The sequence below is a fragment of the Rattus norvegicus genome, chromosome 19, assembly GCF_036323735.1.
Source record: "Rattus norvegicus strain BN/NHsdMcwi chromosome 19, GRCr8, whole genome shotgun sequence".
NCBI classification, from domain to species: domain Eukaryota; kingdom Metazoa; phylum Chordata; class Mammalia; order Rodentia; family Muridae; genus Rattus; species Rattus norvegicus.
Window position 1 is genome coordinate 50,187,106 of NC_086037.1, and position 16,406 is coordinate 50,203,511.

At 42.4% G+C, this 16,406-nt stretch overlaps 2 protein-coding genes across 8 annotated transcripts in view; one reads left to right on the forward strand and one right to left on the reverse strand.

Moving 5' to 3' along the window:
- Kctd19 (potassium channel tetramerization domain containing 19) overlaps positions 1–15,016 on the reverse strand; it is a 32,308-nt gene extending 17,292 nt beyond the window's left edge. The window contains exons 1-2 of one of the 4 annotated variants that reach the window (XM_008772558.4): positions 14,679–14,792; positions 9,699–9,995 (exon numbers count right to left, since the gene is read on the reverse strand). In XM_008772558.4, coding sequence (XP_008770780.2) covers positions 9,699–9,995; positions 14,679–14,717 — 336 coding nt within the window. In that variant the 5' untranslated portion in view covers positions 14,718–14,792. Of the gene's footprint in view, positions 1–3,803; positions 3,906–9,698; positions 9,996–14,678 lie in introns of those variants that run through there. The other 3 variants (XM_039097610.2, NM_001305199.1, XM_063277913.1) reach the window with 3 other exon arrangements.
- Lrrc36 (leucine rich repeat containing 36) overlaps positions 14,839–16,406 on the forward strand; it is a 50,395-nt gene continuing 48,827 nt past the window's right edge. Inside the window, exon 1 of one of the 4 annotated variants that reach the window (XM_063278122.1) lies at positions 14,839–14,883. Coding sequence is in view for 1 of the 4 variants with exons in the window: in NM_001004088.3 (NP_001004088.3) it covers positions 14,901–14,970 (70 nt within the window). In the remaining 3 variants the exon portion in view is untranslated. Of the gene's footprint in view, positions 14,971–16,406 lie in introns of all 4 variants that reach the window. The other 3 variants (XM_063278123.1, XM_063278125.1, NM_001004088.3) reach the window with 3 other exon arrangements.

Genomic DNA, 16,406 nt, shown 5'->3' on the forward strand with positions numbered 1-16,406 from the left:
TGCAGAGCACCCAAAACTATATAGGCAAAGCCAGCACAAGCGCACACAGCTCACAGCTCAGGGACAATGGAGATAATGACTCCAACCTGCAACCTGAGAGGCAGAAGACATAATGAGAAGGGACAGAGAGAGAACAGCTGGAAGAAAGGGCTCAGTGAGAGTTGGAGTGTTCGTGGACAGAAAGACAAATCACACAACAGAAAAAAGAATGTGAAACAGGGAAGTCCTGGAGAAAGACAAGAGCATCTAAATCCATTCTAAGATACTGCTCACTAGTCACAAGAGCTTGAATTTGCCACCTGCAGACAAAGCAAACACAGGAAAGATTGTCCTCCTGGAGCAAAGGTAAAATGATGTATTGCTATAGCAAACACGTGAAAGGACGCTTGATGAAGGAGTATAACTATGATCCCACAGACAGTGGGAGACAAGCACTGAGCTTTGGTTTGGTTTGCTGTGCCTCACTACTCTTCACTAACTGCACACACGCACTGGTTCACCTTACATAGCATTGTTGAGCTCAGCTTGTGGTAAAAGTGCCATTGAGAGAAACTCAAGAACTGCTCTCGGGGGTCCCTGCAGCTGCTTGCTGCTTCCTCAGCCTCAGGCCAGTCGACAAGCCTGGCAGTTTCTTCAGGATTGAACTACAGCTGCTGGTTCATGCCTCATGTCTGCCTGCCTAGAAGACTGGTCTGCAGCTGCTGAGTGAATTTGGTGTTTGCTACAGGACTGAATGGCTGCCAAAGAAAATAGAGCTCACCCCCAAAGAACTATTACTGAGCAGGTCCACTTCCCCATATCCTAATAACTTTCCTCTTCCACTGCCTCTGCTGGGTGGTGGGCTACAGAAGATGTTGAACCCCTATTAAAAGTAGGTTGCAAAAAGTGTATGCCTACAGTATATAATGTAGTTGGTCTGTCCAACTAGCTTGAAAGGAAATATACTAGTGGGGGAGAGGATGAACCATTTTCTAGAAATGAAACCTCTGTGTTCTAGGGTTTCAATTAAACTCTGTGCAACCCCACTTTCCACCAAGAATTGAAACCGTTAGCAAAACTTTAAAAAGAGAAGAAATCAGGCAAATAAAATCTACAAAGATTGCAACCCCAGCCAGTGAGGCCATGCTATGTGCTAACTAAAGGGCTCAAGCTAGTACCTAGGCTCTGGAGCTTCAACAAGGTTGTTTCCTGAATTCTCTCAGTGAGCCCTTGCTCTCTGATATCTAGAAACAAAACCTCTGCTCACGAGAAGGCAAAGGATGCTTTCAGAAACCACAGGAGCCCTCCAACTTCCTTACCTCCTTGCTTGTTTATGCCTTTTTTCTAATAGCATAACCTCCCAGAGACCCCAAGGACTTCACTTGTTCTCTGCTAGAAATGGGACACACTGGTGCATTTTAAAGAATGCATGAGGGGGGTGGAGGATGGCTCAGTGGTTAAGAACACTGACTGCTCTTCCAGAGGTCCTAAGTTCAATTCCTAGCAACCACATGGTGGCTCGCAACCATCTGTAATGAGATCTGGTACCCTCTTCTGGTGTGTCTGAAGACAGCTGTAGTGTACTCACATACATAAATAAAATAAAAATAGATAAATAAATAAACAAATAAAATAATGCATGAATAACAAACTCTCCAGGGAGCCTACTTCCAGGGAGCTTCTTGCTTTACTGACTCTAGTCACCAACTTCAGGACTACTTTCATCTACTTGGATATTACTTTTTGGAATTTTTCTCTTTATATGTTATGACATAAGTTATTATAGGGGGTGGGAGGTGTCTTCTTTTCCTTCCACAAAGTCTTGCTGTGTAGCCCAGGGTGTCCTTGAATTTTCTATTTCCAGCCTCAGCCTCCTGAGTTCTGGAATTACAGACATGTTCCACAGTGCCTGGAAAATGAGAAATACAGTGAACTTGCAAGGCTAACTGCTACTCTTAAGGACAATCGATGTTGCTTTGGGCCTAGATAGTAGTGAAGGCAATGGAAATCTGACAGTGCAGGGGCATGGGTGCTGCTAAAAGATGGCTGACAAGGCACCCTGCTGGCAGAGCAGTTGGACGTAAGGGGATTTTTTGGAGATGCCTATGTGCTTATGGAGCATTGGGGGAGCATAATGGTAAAGGAGCTTAGGGTGCTGGCAAGTCCCTGACTGCTATGTAAAGATGCTGATGTTAAAAGGAGCAAGGCTATTAGACCAAAAGGACATGCAACAAAAGCAGCCAAACAAGGTTCAGTTCTCAATATTTCAAACTTGTCTCTCTACTGCTGGTTCTGCTGCTGGTGGGTCCAGTCTTCATCTCCCAGCAGATGGTAATAAATACCTCTAGCTGCCAAATACTTGGAAAACCATTGGAAATGCAAACACAAAAATATAAACTGGAAAAGGAGAAAGGCATATTAAAAATAAAAACATGATTCCAACAGAATATGCAGCATTATAAAAGCAGAGCAACAATAACTTTGTCTGGAAACGTCAGGCTAGGCTGTGGGCTACATTTATAACAAGATTTAAAAGGTGAATATTCCAAGAAGAAAGAAATGAATGCAGGGGGCACAGAAAGTAAACATAGGGGATACTTAGGGGTATGATTGCATATTTGTACATGGATACGCACACATACACACACAAATTTGTGATATGAGCCAGGACCCTTGAAGCCATTTCAAGTGTTTTACACTTGAGTTGTCCACAAGCCACATTGTTGGAAGGATTATCTGCGATGTTTCTTTCTAACATCACAAAGTGATCTGTCTCACATCATAAGTGTGAGACAGCCACTGGCCTATTTTATTAAATGCATCATTTGTGTGATCAGCATAAAACCCCCCTGCTCCCTTGAGCACAAACAATGTAGGCATATTTGGATTCCTTACTGGCAGCAGATTGCTGACAAATGGAGCAACTTATGTTCCAAACTTCAAAGTTCCCATAAGAAGGTGAAATAGGAAAAATTGGGCCGTGGTGTAGATTAGCGGTAGAATATGTGTTAGCATGAGGGAGGCCCTATGTTTAAGCTTCAGTGGGTGTCAAGGGGCATGTAAAAGCAAGCCAATAGTCTGCATAGACATTAAACTCTTGTGAGTGACCCTGAAGAGAAACTTCGAGTTCTCTAGTAGCAGCTGTGACTCCTGATCAGTCTGATGGTTAGTGGAAGGCTCCAGGTAGGTTATGTTTAAGAGGGCTTCTCAAATTCCACATGACGTTTTAGGAAGCCTGGAGATGCTGATATATGGATGGTGATGACTCCTTTACATTTCTCCTATGAATAATATATAACATTCCACAACTTTCAGGTTCAAGGATTTACATATCAGCTTGATGACTCCTGGATTATATTTCTGGTCCCAACTGCTCCCATGAATTCCAGATCTGTCTACTCAGTGTCTCCTCAACTCTCCACTTGGATGTTACTGCCCAGTCACCGTTTCCCTGCTGGACATGCTTCCGTCTTAACTTGTGACCCCTAAAGGTTCACATCTCTCAGAATTCACCATGTACCTGGTTTCCCAGGGTAGAGACATAAGAAGCTGTCCATTCTTTCACATCCTGCATCCCATTCATTAGCAAATTCATCAAGACGTACCCAGGACTTAAATGGTTTCTGTGACCACTCAAGACCTCATCCTTCCATCTGGATGAGTGGTTCTCAACCTGTGAGTCACAACCCCTTGGTGTGTGTTGGGGAGTTGAACAGCCTTTCACAGGGGTTGCCTAAGACCATCTGAAAACACAGATATTTACAACTTATAGCAAAAATTACAGTTATCAAGTAACAGCAAAAATGTTATGATTGGGGGCCCACCTCAACAAGGGTTGCAGTGCTAGGAAGGTTGAGAACCACTGATCTGAGGCTGCTGGAGCTTCCCACATGATCTTCCTGCTTCTTCCTTTGCCTCTATTGAATCTAGGCCAGGAGTAAACACATTTTCCCCTGTGAGAAGCCAGATACTAAATATTTTAGGCTTTGCTAGCCATATGGTCACTGTCAGTTCAAATACTCAGCTCTTTTGGTAGTTCAAAAAAGCCATAAGCAAAATACAAACAGAGGAGCATGGCTGTATTCGAAACTTTACCAGTAACACTGAAATTTGACCTTTTTTTCAATCTCAAAAAAGTAAAAACATTCTTAGCTTATGGGATACCCACACACACTGGAGTGGACTGGGTTTTGCCCATGACCTATATAGTTTGTAGACTCAGATAATACTGTCAAGGCAGTAGCCCTGATTTTTTTCCTTCCAACTTTATCTTAAAGATCTATTTACTTTGTTTTTAGATGTATATGTGTGTTCCTGCTTGAGTTTATGTGCATGATGTGCAAGCAGAAATGAGTAGAGGCCAGAAGAGTGTCATATGTCTGTGAAATGGAGTTACAGGTGGTTGAGAGCAATTGTATGGGTGCTGGGAACTGAACCTAGGTCCTCTCAAGAACTTAGTAAGCATTACCGATCCATTTCTCCAGCTCCAACAACTTTATTTTTACATACACTTTAAGAAAACTAGAGAGCAAACCCAGGGCCTTGTACATTTTAGGTAAGCATTCTAATACTAAGCTATAGCCCTAGCTTTATCTCTAATCCCAATATAGTCTTGCTGAGGTACCCCAGTTTGGACTTGAACTTGAGATCATCCTGTGTAGGTTGATGTCTATATGTAGGTGAGGGCTGGCACAAGTTAGGACAAGGCCATGACTGGACAGAAAAAAATAAGGCGGGGGCAAAGCTTTTGTAAGAGGAAGGAGGAGAATCACGATGGAGATGAGAAAGATGACCCAGGTCTGGGTGGTCTTAAATTGCCAAGGTAACTGGAATGGAATTTCTATAGGCAAATTTATTTTATCTAGGTTTATATCCTTATCAATTGGTTGTGAGTTTATTGTGTGGATGTATGGTGTATTGAGAATTTAACATATAAATCTGATTGATAAATTACAGTTTATTGAGTCCTGATTTCACTGGGTTGTTGGGAGTGTGAGCAGAGTCCGTGGCAGGGAGCTGGGATAGGCCAGCCCATGCTGGACTTCTAGAGCCCTGATTTTACCGGGTAGCTGGACAGAAAGTTTGAAGCTAGCAGAGAACGGCAGGGAGAGATACTAATTAGAGATAAATTATGGTTAGTTCCATCTGGCCCAACAGGTGCTAGAACTAACTCTAGGGACCAGTGTGGCAAGGTGCCACGCTGGAACAGCTCGTAGACTGCCTGGATCAGAGAGTACTTGGCAGCATGGAGCTGCTGAGATAAGGATACCCCGCAGTGCCATGCGGCCCCATGGGTGCCGGCGCTAACTCGGGATAAAAGGTTTAGTCAGTTTTTTTTATATTTACCACAACAATACTGTTCAGGTTCTCAGACAGCTGGGATTACGCCTGCACCACCTGGCCCAGTTAAAGCATAGCGGTTTAACCAGTGTAGTCACTGGGTTTGGGTATATTTGCCCAGCTGTGCAACCATTACCACTGTCTACTCTGGGTACCAGAAAGAAACCTTGCACTCCAGATCACCATTGCCTACTGTTATCCAGCCCATCCATTCTCTAACCCATAACCCAGTTCCTGGGCAGTCACTAAATCAACCAGTCTCTCTCTCTCTCTCTCTCTCTCTCTCTCTCTCTCTCTCTCTCTCTCTCTCTCTCTCTCCCCTATGAATTTCTCTAATTCTCTCAATTTCTAGAGGAGAAAGTGTTTATTTTAGTTCATAGTACCAAATTACAGTACATCATTGTGGGGAAGTCACAATGCCAAGAGCTCAAGATATCTGGGCACATGGGACCCATAATCAAGAAGCAAAGAGGGGGGTTGGGGATTTAGCTCAGTGGTAGAGCGCTTGCCTAGGAAGCGCAAGGCCTGGGTTCGGTCCCCAGCTCCGAAAAAAAGAACCAAAAAAAAAAAAAAAAAAAAAAAAAAAGGAAGAAGAAGAAGCAAAGAGGGGGCCAGGTAGTGGTGGCACACAGCTTCAATCTCAGCACTCTGGAGGCAGAGGTGGCTCAGATGGCTAGGGCTACACAAAGAAACCCTGTCTTGAAAACAAAAACAAAACAAACAAGAGAGAATTAATGTACGCATTCTTTTTATTCTCTTGAGATTTCATTTTGTGGCCAAGACTACCCTTGAACTCACAACAATTCTTCTGTCTTACCTTCCAAGTGCTCAGATTATAGGTACAAGCTACCACATCCAGAAACTGCAGAAAAGCAATCATAAAATATATGGCCCCTTTATGTAGGTGGAATCAGGGTTGGGGATATGACTCAGTCTCACAGGACTTCCCTAACATCCATGAAAACCTGTGTTTAACCCTAAGTATCGAAGAACGGGAAGTTGTAGGGCTTCCCACCTCATTTTTTTTAAAGATTTATTTATTTATTATATATAAGTACACTGTCACTGTCTTCTGACACACCAAAAGAGGTCATCGGATCCCATTACAGATGGTTATGAGCCACCATGTGGTTGCCGGGATTTGAACTCAGGACCTCTGGAAGAGCAGTCGGTGCTCTTAACCTCTGAGCCATCTCTCCAGTCCCCCACCTCATTTCTTTATCTCTAGAATCTGGCATGTGGTTGGTTGTCAATACACTAGTGATCTAATTAGTTAGAAACTTCAAGTGTACCTTTTTTTTAATGTATGTATTCATTTTATGTATATGAGTACACTGTAGCTGTCTTCAGACACACCAGAAGAGGGCATCAGATTCCATTACAGATGGTTGTGAGCCCCCATGTGGTTGCTGGGAATTGAACTCAGGACCTCTGGAAGCAGTCAGTGCTCTTAACCAGTGAGCCATCTCTCCCGCCCTTTTAGAGGTGAAAGGTCCAGGTTAGGGATGTAGAAGGACAGGTAACTGGAGTGGGACTGGGATTAGGGTAGGTGTGTGTAAATCACCATGAGCTAAGGCACTGTCTTCTAGAAGCTTCATGGGGTCTTGCTGTGTAGCCAAGCTGGCCTTGAGCTTAGCTCAGCTTCCCAGGTACTGGGATTATAGGTGTGCACCACCATATCCAGCTTTCCATGCTGCCTTTCAACAAAGCCTGCCACATTACAGACCATCCTGACCAATGTATGCTACCTTTTGACTGAATCCCATCCCATTAGCAGGCACCCAGTTCTATTTTTATTGCTAGGTGCTAATTCTGAAGAACTGTAGTAAGGAGCACTAACAATATGAAACGGTTCAGATATGTGCTATTCAATATGGTGTCATTGGGACTAGATGCCTTGCTAGGCTATTCTAAATCTGAGCTGTGCTAAATGTAAAAAAAAGAAAGAATCAGTTATTGAAAACTTGGTATAAAACAAAAGTATCCCATTTAAATTTTTTGAAAATATTGTGTTAAATAAAGCACAAAATTGGTTTCACTCATTTCTTTACATTTTTTGAAATTTGGCTACTACAAAATTTAAATAATGCTGGTGAAAGGAGGTGTTATTGCATGTACCTGTAACACTAAGTGACTTTGTAGACTGAGGCAGCCAGGAGGATCAGTGGAATCCAGAAGTCCAGAGTCAGCTGAGGCAACACAGTGAGACCCCATCTCTTACATTACATGTGATTACATATATCATCCACATCCATGGCTCACAATTTATTTCATTGTTTGTTGTCAACCATTCTTTGTTGTCCCTAAAGTGCACGGGAATAAAACTGGAACCCAGAATGCTCGCATTAAGTCATAGTTAAATGTTTGAAGTGGGCCTGCTTAAGAAGAGTCTTCAGACTAAGAATTGACAAAATTCAATTTCTCCAAGCTCTCCGTGTTCATTAAGGCAAATGCCCGAGTAGCTGGATGGGCCTTTGCGCGAGGAGAGTGGGGACTTGCTGAGGCGGCGTTGGTTCCCAGCTGTATTTACTCTCTGCTTCAATGAATAAATACCACTTAGGCTGGGCCAGCCCAAATGTTGATTTCTTTGAAAACACCATTTCCAAAGCACTTGTTTCACAGGCTGTTTTAGGGAGGCAGAGCTACAAAATTCTGCAAACTCTGCTACTCACACATCTTGGGATTTTGGAATCAGACCAACTCATTGGCTTCTGAGTTGTTGCCTCCTCCTTTGAAGTTGATCCTCAGATGTGTTTGGTTTGGTTTGGTTTAGGAAGTGAGGACTGTGAAGGGGTTAAAGGGCTTAATAAACTGTTGTATGAGAAGCTTGTATTCTTCTAAATTATCCTGTAAAACATTGCCTTGATCTCTTTGATTGTCTGCAATGAACAAGTTAGTCCCTATCCACACAAAAAGGTGACTTGGCATAGAGCCAAGAGCAAGCCTAACATGCCAAGCCATTTAAATAGTTTTGAAGCCACTTACGAGCAATTCTAATATGTTACTCCTAAAGAAGTTAATAAGACTTAGATTCAAGTAGAAAGTCTGTAAAAAAATTCAGAGAGCTACAACTTGCACTGCACTGTGCTAGGGTTCTTAGATTCCTAAATATATAATACCTTCAGAGAAAACATTGGATTATTTACCAAAAATCATCCATAAGCACATATATTACAAAATAAATGGTCTCTTTTCTCCTGACCCAGATACAGACACAAAGTCAATTTTCTTCCAAGAGGTACTGGGGAGGCATAATCAGTGATGTACTGTGACTGATGGACTAGCTCCTATGAATATGGAATAATTAACACCTTGTCCAGACAGTGGGATTGATACAGAACATGCCCAGATTTCCTTCCCAGTCATAATATTTAGTTTTTCCAGATTAAAAAAAAATCATTGTTGAAAAACTACCAAATAAACTATGTAAGCACAGTCACCACAAAAATGACTTTTGTCATTGGAGAAAACTTAAAGCTAATGCTTTCATTTTCTGTCATACTTTGATGCTTTATAAGTAAAAGTATTTAAAGCTCTTAAAACAAGAAAGGAAGATGCAGCCAGGTGGCCCCAGCACTCTGGAGACACAGACAGGCAGATCTCTGAGTCTAAGGCAGCCTCGTCTACAGAGCAAGTTCCAGGACAGCCAGGGCTACACAGAGAAACTCTGTCTCAAAAAACCAAAAAGCAAAACAAAATAACAACAAAACCCAAAACGGGTGGGTTAACACACCTTTAATCCCAGCATGTGGGAAGCAGAAGCAGGCAAATCTCTGTGACAAGTGGCTTAGTGGCAGAGTATTTGCGTAGCATGCAAAAAGCCTTGGTTTTGTCCCCAAAAAAGAAAAAAAAAGTAGCATTTTAAAAATACAATTTGAAAGAGACAAAGATTCCCTGGATGTTAAATCCTATCTCAGGTCCCTGGTGGCTGTGATGTAAGGAAAGCAGAATCAGGATGAAAGTCTCTGTGAAGAAGGTGCAAGTAGGAGCTGGTTATGGTGGCATTTGTCCTACAGGGGCTGGAAGATCATAAATTCAAGGTGGTCCCTGGTTACATGGTAAGACCTTGTCTCAAAGCCATTGTGCAGTTCCAGTATACTGTGCATTGAAATCGTTACCTCAGAGCTGGCTGTGGTAGCATACCTTTAACCCCAGCACTTGAGAGGCAGAGGCAGGCTGATCTCTGTGAGTTTGGGGCCAGTCCGGTCTACAGAGTTCTAGGACAGCCAGGGAGATTACACAAAGAAATCTTGTCTTAAAAAACAAAATAAAACAAGAAAACAACCATACAAAAGGGTTACCTCAGAACCCAACATAGAAAAGAAGCTCACGTTTAGTGATGCTACTGATCATCGCTCTTGGAAGAAAGCACATCTTACCTGAAGCAACGGCATCAGCTGCAAACCCAGTGCTTGCTCATAGAGCAAGTTCAGTTCTGCACAGCTGGAGAAGGAGAGCTTGGAGGTGTAGAGGTAATAGTGCACATGCCGGAATGTGGAACCGTCTCTGTCAATGAATAGCCGCTGACTTTCCGAAGAGGTCAAGGCCAAGGCCTCTTTCCACAACAGCGAGTCTGGGAATTGAGCAAGTTTGCTTCTGGGAACTGAGAAATGCCAGCCCCCGACATTGAAGTGAAACAAATCCTCTGCTGACTCATGGGGCATGCCAGGCTCCTCCTAAAGGGAAAATGAGGCAAGAGGTATGTAATAACAAGATATTGAAAGCACCCTAACAAGAAGTATTAAGCTACATTTGCTGACAACATAGTAATATATATACAACATCCTAGGGAAATCACATACACACACACACACACACACACACACACACACACACACACACACACACTGTTATGAGCCCAAGATTGAAGAATAGTTTTTAAAGACCAATTATATTTTACACATTAAGTTTAAAAGGCCATGGCCACATGCATCTGTAATGCCAGCACTTCAAGGTAGAGGCAGAAGGATCACTACAAGTCTGAGACCAGGATGGACTACATACTGAATCTAAGGCCAGAGATGGTTACATAGTGAGACCCTGTCTTAAAAGGCTGGACTAATGGATAAAAATAAAATGCCTTTTGTGAAACATGAGGACCTGAGTTTGGGTGCTGAACGGCGAACTCAGATCCTTGCTCTTGTACAACAAGCATTTCACTGATGAACCCTTTCCTTAATTCCTTATTGAAAGAAACTTTTTTTTTTATTAACTTGAATATTTCTTATTTACATTTCGAATGTTACTCCCTTTCCCGGTTTCCGGGCCAACATCCCCCGGACCCCTCCCCCTGAAAGAAACTTTTAAATTACTCAGATAAATGGGGAAATAGGTTAATTTGAGATATTTAATATGAAGATCATAATACTCAAGTAAAGCATGTTGGTCCACAATTATAACCCTACAATTCTGGAGGCTAAGGCAGGAAGATCGCTAGTTCTTGGCCATCCTGAGCTACATAGACCCTGTCTAAAAATATGGCAATATTTTCCAGACTAACAAATTAACACAATGCTAATGAAATTTCCAGCTGCCTTAGAAAGGACCCAGGATGACTACAACAATATTTGGAAAGAAAAATAAATTTAGAATCCATATTTCCAATATTGAAAACTTACTACCCACCAAGATGAATTAAAACTGTACTATTTGCATAAAGACATATAAGTACACAGTATGACAAGCTAGAAATAAATTTTAACGTTTGGTTGAATTTGCCCATCAACTGGTGAATGAATAAACAAATTAGAATATAACCATATATTGAAACTATTTTGGTAGGTTGTTTGTTTGAGACAGGGTCTCATATTGGAACCCTGACTGGCATGAAACTCACTATGTAGACTAGGCTGGCCTTGAACTCACAGAGATACACTTGTCTCTGCCTTCCAAGTGCTACCATTAAAGACAGGTGTATTCCCAGGCCTGGTTCATGAAGTGTTAATAAAAAGGACTGAAGGACTGATACCTGTCACAATATGGATTGACCTTGAAACATTACACTAAGAGGAACAAAGCAAGCAATGTGAAGAAAAGGCAAATTTACACAGACAAGGATTTTTTTTTTTTTTTGGTTCTTTTTTTTTTTTTCGGAGCTGGGGACCGAACCCACACAGACAAAGATTAATGGTTATTTAGGGCTGGGAGACCAAGCATGGATATAGGTTTCCTTAAAGGAAGATAAAAACATTCTACAATCGGTTGTGGTGGTGGTTGCACAATTCTAAAAACATAAGATTATTGGATTATACTTATTAAAATGATAAGTCATCCATGCACGGTGATGTATGCCTTTAATCCCAGCTCTCAGGAGGCAGAAGCAGGTGATTTCTTCTTATCTTTTACTTTTGTGAATTCTGGGCTAGCCAGGGCTACATATGAGAGCCTATTTTAAAACAAACAAACTCAAAATATTAAATCATGTGTATAGGGCTATTTTAAAAATCCATCTGTTACTTGTGTCTAGTGTATGTGCCAGCATGACTTTATGCACACTATCTGAGTGCAGGCAGGCTCATTGAGGCCACAAGAGGCTACCAGATCCCCATATGAGTGGTGGGAACCAAACCTTGCTCTTCTGCAAGAGCAGTAAGCATTCTTAATTACTGACCCTGGTGTGTGTGTGTGTGTGTGTGTGTGTGTGTGTGTGTGTGTGTGTGTGTGTGTGAAATTAAGGAGCAAAAATAAATGAAAATGAACATAGAACTACAATATGATTCAATTATACTTCTCACTAATACCACTCATATATACCTTGTATTAGTTATTTTTCTCAGTGCTGTGACAATATTTGTAAAAAGCAATTTAAGGAGTCAAGATGGCTGTGGCAAGCTTGGTGACCTGAGTTTAATCCTTGGGATCCATTCAAATTGTTTGGTTGGTTGGTCGGTTGGTTGGTTGGCTGATTTTTTTTTTTTTTTTTTGAGCTGGGAACCGAACCCAGGGCCTTGCGCTTGCTAGGCAAGTGCTCTACCACTAAGCTAAATCCCCAACCCCGATTGGTTGATTTTAAGACAGATTTTCTCTGTGTAGCCCTTGCTGTCCTGGAACTTGCTCTGTAGACAAGACTAGCCTCAAACCAGAAACCAGATCCACCTGTTTCTGCCTCCTGAGTGCTGGGACTAAAGGTGTTCACCACCACACTTGGCTTCCCATGTCAAATTGGAAGAAAAGAATCAGTTGTCCTCTGATTTCTAGATAAGTGCCATGGCACATGTGCCCAGCACTCACACACAAACATCACACAATAATAAAATCGTAGTAGTAGTAGTAGCAGTAGTAGTAGTAGCAGCAGCAGCAGCAGCAGCAGCAGCAGCAGCAGCAGTAGTAGTAGTAGTAGTAACTTCAGAGAAGGATTTGTTTTGGCTTCTAGTTTAAAAGCACACAGTCCAGCATGGTACAGAAAGCGTGACAGAATTCATGGGAGTAGGAGCATGAAACTAGGATTCCTACATCTGGGAAGACCAGAAAGCAAAGAGCAGAAGCATGCTGAAGCTCCTTCCCTCCTTTCCACTCAGGTACCATAGACCATGAGATGGTGCTGGGGCATTTGGTTAAATTTCTCTGGAAATATTCTCACAAACATTTCTAGAAGAGTATCTTCTAGACAATTCCAACTCTGGTCAGGTTGACAATGAAAATTAACCACTACACACCTAAAGAATTCTAAATAGAATGCCATAGATTTATTTGCATACCTATGTTATTACTGAATTATCCACAATAGCCAAGATATGGAACCAACTCAGAGGCCCATCAACAGATAGATTTTTTAAAAGAAGTGGTAGATATACACAATGAAAATTTATGCAGCTGTAAAGAATGAAATTCCGACATTTGCTGGGAAATGGATGGATACTGGAGATTAACAAGCTAGACTCATATTTTCTTTAATACATGGAATATAGATTTCTACATATGAACATATTAGATGAAAGGAGAGAGGGGTTAATGAAGTGGAAGAGCCCCAAAGACAGGGGGAGCGAGAAAGAGTAGCAGAATATAGGGGCATAAGAGCAGAGGATAGGACGACTTAAGGGGACAATGGTTCAGCAGAACAAAGAGGAATGCTGTATGTATTTGAAAATGTCACAGTGAATCCCTTGAGTTGGTATGCTAACTAAAAAAGAAAAAACTCAAAATTGTCTAAGAATGGCGGCGGTGGGAACAAGATGGTTAAAGTGTGAGGTGGTTGTTCAAGAAAGGAAACGCCTCCTCTTCCATCAAAAACCTGCATCTCTGCAGCAAAACAGACCCTTGTAACAAACAAGAGGGGCATTTCTTCTAGAGTAAGCCCTGTCTAAATTTCTGAAACAAAAAGGAACAACTAGACATGCCACTTTAAGACTAGAAGAGCTCTAGGTAGACAAGAAGAGAAAGAATACAGATTATGAAATGGATTAATGGCTCAGCGGCGAAACTGGAAAAGCTGATCCAATGATGTCATTTTGAGCCCTAGGCCTTCTAAATGTGACTTAGGTTGGGCTCCATAAACAGAGTAACTAAGGGTCTCACCTATACCAAAGAACACAGATATACAAAGATTTGATTTTTGTTTGGTTCTCTTTAAAGGTACGTAGCTGGTTGAAAGAAAGATAAGAAAACCTGCTTCTTGGAGGTTGTGCTCCACTTATTAAAGAACAGAAAGAATTTGCTTCTACATGTGTCACCCATGGGGGTACTCTCTAGGGATGCTTTCTGGTAAAAGTTAGGAAAGTAACTCTTAAATTGTTCAGGGACTTAGTGCAGAACTATTTCATTCTGCGGAGAGCCTCCAGTCATCAGCAGCTTGGAAAACCTGTAGTACTTGGTGGGGGAGACAGCCTCTTGCTAGACCGAATGCAGGAAGTATGGCAGTTTTTAGTCATCGTAACTACATTCCAAAGAGCATCTCATTAACACACAACCTTCTTCCATATAACATTATAGTGATAGAAATTCAGTGCCCTGAAGATAGGACTCAATGCCTCAGAGCTGAGATTCTCTAACTTTTCAGATTTCCCATCATGCCTCTAAAATCTGCCCCGACCCCAGACTGTCAGATCTGGATTTCCCCTTTAAAAGTCATTCTCATCTTGCTCTAGAATAAACATGGGCTTTAAGTTACAAAGGCCTTCATCCTTCAAAGAGGCACACCTTCCTCACCCCACAAACCCAGCTGGAGCCCTCTTAAATCCTCAGCGGTGTGGAATAGTTCATCCCTCAAGGCAGAATGGCATGTTCTCTCAACTACTCAGACAAGCCATCCCCAGATTCTTCTAAACTAGGGCCTCCTTAGGATCCTCATACTCCAAAGTCAGATCCCTAATCCCGAGGTTCTCATTCTGGGCACCAGCTCCCCCAATCTCTACAATCTCCACCTTAGTGGTTTTGGCGCCCTTTTCAGGGACGGGCTCCATACCATAGTCCTAACTTCGCAGGCGGACAGGCTCGTGACTGGTCCTCTAACGGCCCTTAGAGAACCAAAGCCCGCGGCCAGTGAGAGGGGCGGGGGCCTGATCGGGGGCGTGGTCTGGCTAGGGGCGTGGTCTGGCGAGCGCGGGGCGGTCTCGCGAGCGGTGGCAGGTGAGCGGCGGGAGCGAATGGCGGAGCAATGGGATCTGGACGAGGAGTGCCTCCGCCGCCTGGGGGCGCTGACCCTCGAGCAGCCGGGTAGGGCCGGGAGGGTGTGGATCTGGAGCATGACTCAGAGGCTGTGAGGAAACTGGTGTGTAGCCTTGGGAGCCCCAAGTAGGGGCAAAGGAACTGCAAAGGAGCGGTTCCTGAGGCGAAGAAAGAGGAAGTCGAGGCAGAAAGGGTTACACTGAGGTTCAGAAGCTGAAGTAATAGGATAGTCTGAGGCAGAGGGTGAGAGATTGAAGGAGAGGAGGACTGTGAAGTACTGACAGGCAGGAATAGACCTCTGTGTAGCAAGTGATAGAACTTGACAGAAAGAAAGAAGTCTCCACTAGTGGAAGGAAATGGATGTTGGTGAGAGAAAGAAGTGTTGAGAAGGGCACATGTGGTGATGGGCGTTGTTGAGGAGGCACAAGAGGTAATTTTGGCAGTTTCTTAAACTTCCTGCCTAAGAGGACTTTTCAAGTTGGGTGCATTGGGAAAGGACGCCCTATTCCGTTATTCGTTGTGCAGAACTTCAAGAACAAAGCCTTTCTTTGATCAATCTTTTCAAAGCTCCAAGAGGCTTTTGTGTGAAATACTAAGCGATTCATCATTCGTTTAGCTCAGTGCTCAGCCCTGCCTTCATCCTAGAGGTAATGCTGAGTGAGCTAACCCTGCCTTTGACAGGGTTGATGCACGTGGCTTACTTTCTGAGTGTCTAAGAAAGAAGCTGGGAAAACCTCCAGTATTCCTAATTAAACTCCTAGCTCCTTAGTAAGTTAGTTAGATCATTGTTGCCACTCATTGGGTTAAGTGCCTTACCTGCATTTAATGTCTTGTGCTGTTATGGTTCCCATTTTATACATCAATAAAATTAGGTTAGATTTTTGCCCCAAGTCACAGCGGATGGTACAGACAGGGTTTATTAATCCAAGACTGATTCCAAAGCCTGTGTATAACTATAACAAATACTGATAAGTCGAATAGGTATTAATCTTTCTTTCTGTAATCAAAGATAATAGTTTGACTAATGTATAAATATATACCATATATGTATATATATATATGTATATTTATATAAGACAAGGCTGGCCTCAAACTTGACAACATGCCCAGTTGTATGCAGTGCCAAGGAATCAAATCTAGGATTCAGTGCATGGTAGGCAGTCATTCTACCAATTGGGCAACATCCTCAACCCAGCGTATATTTTCTTTTTTTGGTTCTTTTTTTTTTTTTTTTTTTTTTCGGAGCTGGGGACCGAACCCAGGGCCTTGCGCTTCCTAGGTAAGCGTTCTACCACTGAGCTAAATCCCCAGCCCCTATTTTCTTTTTAAAACTACTGTGAACTCCATTTTACAAGTCAGATAAAATAAACTTCATTGGCTTGGTACACATCTGTGTCATCCATTCAATTAAAATATTTTTAATTAATTAGTTAATTAATTGTTTTTTCAAGATAGGATTTCCCTGAGTAGCCCTGGATCTCCTG